This window comes from Botrytis cinerea, chromosome 8, assembly GCF_000143535.2.
Source record: "Botrytis cinerea B05.10 chromosome 8, complete sequence".
In the NCBI taxonomy this organism is placed as follows: Eukaryota; Fungi; Ascomycota; class Leotiomycetes; order Helotiales; family Sclerotiniaceae; genus Botrytis; species Botrytis cinerea.
The window spans coordinates 665,504-671,654 of record NC_037317.1 but is presented as its reverse complement, the minus strand read 5'-3'; the positions used below and the strand labels follow the sequence as shown (position 1 = coordinate 671,654).

The 6,151-nt window shown below is 45.5% G+C and overlaps 1 protein-coding gene across 6 annotated transcripts; it reads right to left on the bottom strand.

Annotated features, from left to right (window-relative positions):
- Positions 1–833: 833 nt before the first annotated feature.
- Positions 834–5,197, bottom strand: BCIN_08g01730 (hypothetical protein). 6 transcript variants are annotated; one of them, XM_024694423.1, is made up of 6 exons: positions 4,090–5,197; positions 3,615–3,840; positions 3,502–3,558; positions 3,202–3,321; positions 2,917–3,141; positions 834–2,694 (listed from the first exon to the last, which is right to left on the bottom strand). In XM_024694423.1, exons 2-6 carry the CDS (start codon positions 3,691–3,693, stop codon positions 1,934–1,936), a joined length of 1,242 nt encoding a protein of 413 aa, XP_024550210.1. In that variant the 5' UTR covers positions 3,694–3,840; positions 4,090–5,197; the 3' UTR covers positions 834–1,933. The 6 variants fall into 6 exon arrangements, with proteins under 6 accessions (XP_024550210.1, XP_024550211.1, XP_024550209.1 ...); XM_024694422.1 differs by having other exon boundaries at positions 3,615–3,817; XM_024694424.1 differs by having other exon boundaries at positions 3,615–3,805.
- Between the last annotated feature and the right edge of the window lie 954 nt (positions 5,198–6,151).

Sequence of the window (6,151 nt, the reverse complement as noted above, 5' to 3'; positions counted from 1 at the left end):
CTGCACTACACTACTACACTACACTACACTACTTCGTACACTACTTCGTACACTATACTACACTACACCTCCCAACCCTGCACACACTACACACGACATAACAGACATTCCTTTAAAAATCGTATGATGTCTCTCAATCTTTCTCCTCCCCAACCACATCTCCAGCACCTCTCATTAAGTACCGTACCTCCTGAATCAATGTTTCACTCACTCACTCACTCACTCACTTACTCACATCACACAACATCACATCACACAAAATCACATCACATCAACGCTCCCCATACCGATACCCATACCCATACCCAAACTCAAACCCACCACCTCCCTCCCTCCGCCCATCTTCAATCAGCCCCTCCCCCGTGGACGACGCGCATAATTAACTTTTCATTGGGCACCCATACCTTTCCACCCTACGAGTATTCTACTCACATTTCGTCATTCCATATTACATATTATATTGCACCCCCCCCTAATAAAAATAGAATCAAAAATCAAAAATCAAAATCAAAATCAAAATCAAACCCAAAAATGATGTGAAGACTGAAGCCAAACCCGAGCAAGCCGCGCGCACGCGCAGTATGAAGAAGAGCTCCCTGCATTGTATCTCGATCTCGATCTCTATCTCTCGACCAAACGTGCCATATACGTACCCAACACACACGTACACATACCGGAATCCAGCGCAGAAGATCGATCGCAAACGCATCATATAAATCAATCAATGGGCCCTTCCTTCTCACAGAAAGAAGTTAAAAAGGAAGTGAGGTTAAAGTACTCGGTAGAAGAATCCAATTCTGAGCGTGACACAAACTCTTCAACGTATATAAGTCTGCCGGACATTTACAAATGGCCATCTCATTGCATTACATTACCAATACTCATGCATACATTCACTTCACCCAGATCAAACCATTTGAACGTTAAATTGCATCCACAACAAAAACAAACTTATGTATATGTACCAAATTGTGTTCCATTCGAATTAATTTGCCATTCCGTATATAACCCATCCAAATATTGTACCCGGCCTGATGACCTGCCCCCTCCTCTTGACCCGCCCCCTCCCAAGTCACTAAAATACCATTACCCATTTCCCAAAGACGCAAACATCTTAATTACAAACCCCTCCCCCTCAATAAACCCTACAAAAAAGAGAATCCTGATCCCATCAATGCCAATCCCATACCATCACACATCATACCCCAGACCTAACCCCATGAGACGTCACAGCAGAACGCTCTCACGCAAAACCAGGACCACAAGCGAGCGAAGTAAATTCAGGAAATCTCACACGCACACAACACACAAAACGAAAGGTGAAAGCGCTCATCCCCAGTGATTCAAGAGACTTTTAATTCCATTCCATTCCATGCCCAAGATCGTCAAATTTCATCCCACTATTCCATTTGTTGTTTAATTTTTACTCCCTCCTTGATATAGTTTTCCCACCTCGAAACATAACACCCCATGTGTAGGAAACGAAAAGCAAACACCCATACCAAAACCTTTGCAAGATATCGAACCCCACTTCAAGACCCCCAGATTGTTGTTTCGCCGTAAATGCCAGGAGACAAAAACAAAACAGCAGAATCCATGCCTACCCGTTATTACCATTTGAACATCCGAGAGTGAAAAAAACAGTAAAAGACTCCTCCCTTGTTGCCGTTGCCGAGATTCATTTAGACTCCCGCAATATGTGCTGAAAGCAAAGCATGATAGCGAGGTGGTGAAAAACTCGCTCCCCTCCGTCCAGAACCTGCCTGCCGATAAATTCTGCAAAGGTTCCATACGCCTGCCATGCCAAGCTTATTATCGATATTCTTTTTGTCCATTCCCACCCACCACGCGCAAACATATGCAGATATCAATCAATCATACCCCTGTCCATTCGCGCCTGTGTTCTATGTTCATTCATATTCCCATGCCAAATTTATCCCCATACCGAAGCCTGTACACCAAGATTCTTGTTGCCCCAAACACCGCTCTTGGATCCCCAGCCTAGTCCACTTTCAGTCTGTCCTTGTGGGTTGGGGTTTGACGAAGCGGAAGTCGTTCTTGCATCCTTAGATTCAGTAGTTGAATCATTGGCAGCAAAGCCATAGCTTAGTGGAGATGGCAAAGGGGTAGTGGATCGCTTATTTAAAGCTGGGTTAGCAGCTTGACCACTGGGTCTAGTGCCAATTGGAGCCACGCCGCTAGCGGGAGCCTTTCCTCCTTGGCGTGGTGGGGACCCACCGGGGGAGGAAGTCGAAGTTCGACTAGACTGTTGAGCAGCAGATTCGAATAAGCTAAAGCTGGTAGGATTGGATGATGGGGAGGATGTGCTGTTAGCGCGAGATCGTTGTTGACCTGGAGCCTGTGCTGCTGCAGCGGATTGGGACTCGGTAGCATTTTGCTGATTCGAGTTTTCCGCCTGGCTAGCTTGAGAATTGAAGTGCTCAAAGGCAAGAGGCGAGTGTCCTCTGATCGCACCTGGTGCAGCATTAAGGTTTTGCGAGGTGGACCCCTGATTTGTTGGGCGTGGGGTTCCATTTTCATCGAAGCTGCCATTTTCGGCATTGAAGGCTGGTCCCTCTCCATAGAGAGCACTTCGCTGACGGGCAATCAACTCACGACGTTCTTCCTCGCTCATACCGCTACCTGGGCTTGCGATACGGTCTGGTTTGCCTCCCAAGATCTCAGCTGTAACGCCTTATTCCAGTCAGTAAATGTGCATAATAGACCTCAGAGATGAATAACAAAGACAGTTTTTCTTTCAATTTCACACTGGACAGTTGTGGGCGAGATGAAAAGAATCATGAAAAAAGTCATGTACAAAATTTTGACTGATAAAAACGAACCACTGGGTAAGAGCCGCTGGGTACAGGGTATTTGACAAATAGGACTTTTATACATTGGAAGAGGGTGGCCTACTTCGATTATATTGCTGCTCTTGATGATAGTTGCGCAATTCTCTCTCACGCTGAGCCGCCATTCTCCTCTTCGCCTGCATCACTTGTTCGGCTTCATTTGCGCATCTCGATGGTTGGTGTCGCTGGTTGGCATAGAAATTCTGAAGATTGGATCCCGAGAAAGACCGAGCATCACCGAAATCGCTAACCGAATGGTGTCGTGGAGGACCAGCAGTCATTCGAGGATCTAGAATCAATGGTTAGGGCTGAAGAGTTTCAAGTTGTCCTCTCTGAAGATAAAGCATACCGAATTGTTCCGGGAAGGTTCTCGAAGGACCAACCATTGGCATGGAATCACGACGACCGCCAGCTGGTAGGTTGAACATTTTTCCACTCTTGACCAGATTGTCAATGGCACGGTCGACCTCTATATTTTTTTAAACTCATCAGCTTCTGGATCATGAAATTCCCAGCACATTCATCATCGGGGCCGTGTGTGTGGATATAGATCATTCCCATCATGACTCAAACACCAAAATCTTGTCCTGCGCAAGACACACAGGCGAATAGACCAATTGCAACGACCAGTGTATTTCATTAAACGTACCCTCGATTTGTGTGCTGAAAGCAGTGGAGTCCTCGCGCGGAACTACTGAGCTGGCGCCTGTGAGACCTGTTAATCGACACTCTGGCGATAACATCAAGAGTTCCCAAACATACCAGAACGAGCAGGTGGGGTTTGTTGCTCCCAAGAAGGTTGCCCGGAGGCAGACCATTGCTGATTATCGTAATAAGACATTTTTGGTATATCGTCAATTCGAATAGATGCTTCGGAAGAACTGAAGGCCAGCAGGGTGCTCGATCTGATTGAAAGGAACGTATACGACTGAGATTGTCGTGAGTATGGAATTCTGTATAATGATCTCGTGCTATTAGTAATGATCGACTGAAGTAAAGTCAATAACCTCCCGATATGATGCTTGGAGGCAAAATCCCTCGAAGATTGGAGCGCACACAAGGAGAAAAAAACGCTTTGAAGTATGTAGCCGAGGATTGAAAATTGATATTGTAATAGCAGCGAAAGCGGCGTGTGGATGTTTTGAAGGAGGGGAAAGAAAAGGCGAAGCAAGAGAAAATTTGTGTCTCACTACTGGATTTTTTTTTTTTTTCATGAGGGAAAAAAAGTTCAACTCACCAAAAAATGAAAACCCGGCAAGCACAACAACAATGGCTGAGACTGAACACCTGGTGGAATCAAGCAACAAGTCTTCGGATTCGAGCAGGAGAAAGGAACAACCAAAACTACTCCGACCGGCCAATATTTATATATATATATGTGTATACGTGTACGCAATATCGCTGGATCACTTGTGCTAATGAATATCGTTATTTCTTTCGTTGGTGTCGGGGGGCAAGGCGTTCTTGAGCAGTCGGAAAGAGGTCGAAAAGAGGTGCAAAATCGTGTTGTTAGGCAAGTGATGATAATGAGGGAGGGAAGGAAAAAAAGGATGGAAAGAGATTAATCTTTTTTTTTTCTTGGTGGATGTACGATAGATGATACTAAGGTAGGAGGTATGTTTAACGGTTAGTAGTAATAAGTACCTGGGTAGTCAAGTAATGAAATTTGGAATCGTAATCTAGGGTACAAGAGAATACGATATCGTAACTGAATCGAACTGGCTGGGTGGAGGGAAATAGGAAATATAGCCAAGAAGGGATTTATTACAAGTTTACCACTCGAGTTTATAGCTTCACATCCTCTTCCCCTTCGCGCTCCCTTGCCCCCAGCTGGTCCATGGACAGGTCAACAATCTCGCTCTGCCTTTCTAATCATCTAATAAGAATTCCCGTGGTCACTTGATGGGCGGGCGGTTCAACCCAAAATGGCGAATGGTTGCCCTTTTCGGTGGGAAGAGCCGGTATGAGGGAATCGAGGATGATCCAACTCTTGCGACTAGCGAAATCTCTTTTTGGCAGATCCGTGAGTTGGGAGTGGTGGAAAACTGGCGATAATTTGATTACTTCGGGTGGTGGTGCAGTAGTGTGTGTGTATGAGGAGTGGATGCGTATTCTGCTGACCAGGGAAGAGGAGAGGGGAAGGAGAGGAGAGAGGGAGAGAGGGAGGTGAATGCGCAATGATTGCTCGTTACCAATCAATCCATCGTAGAAGTTCACCGGTCCGATGCAGAGATTCACACTCAGACCTACCCGGTACCTCGTCGTCTTTTCTTCATGGACAGTCATTGATTGGAGCACTGTGTTCCGTTTCTATCGCAACCCTTTCTGTCGACATAAAGCTGCTCTATATATACATACACATACACATGCATCTTCTCCCTTCCTGGCCATCTTTCTTTGCTCGCGGCACAACTGCCTTGTGGAGGGTGTGTACCACTGCCTGCTGATGTCGCTTTCCACACATTCGTCAAATACTTGGATCGTACAGTCACGGTTCTCTTGCTGTCCCTCTTCCTGTAGACCCAGTCCCCCCATGCATTTTCTTCCTAAGTATTATCGTTGTGTCAGTGCTTCCTCTCTAACTATTTGTGGTACTAGTTTTACAGATATATGAAAGGCACCAAACCACTCCCTAAGTATTCTCCGTAACATAAGAACTATATTAGTTCAGCAGAAAGTATCATATCTACTTTCCTTTTTCATCCTTCATTTCCAACTCATTTCCCCGATCGTGTTCTTGACACCTATCAAGCGTTGATATCAGTACGCGGTTATGGAGCTTGGTATGGATATAGGAGAGTTGCATCACCACTCGGGATGACAGGAACTTTGATTTTATTTTGGCCATCGTGCTCATCAAACGAATCGGATCAAGACAAGAGGGGGTGGTTGTACCAAATTTTGACCCCTCGTCTCTCTCTACATGAAGATGGGTTTGTGCAGGAAAACCCGTTGATAAGGAGCATTATGACCTGCCTTGCTCATCCATTTCCGTGTGTAAGGCTGATTTTCATTTATTCAAGATTGACGGTGGTGACAGTGTATCACTTGGTTCATCATGAGATATAGTCTCTGTTCAGCCTCATCGTTCAGTCTTGGTCGCAGGTTCTAGATGTTGTTCCTTCTCTTCCCAAGTTCCCAGACATTCATCCCATTTATCCCCCAAAGTGATGAATCCGTCCTCGGAGCTTCAAGATTGGCTGATTGATGCTAACACACCTCCCTCTTCCATCTTTACTACTCGGCCCTAATCTTTTATAAAATGACCTCCACAAATCTACACGGACAGAACAGACTAT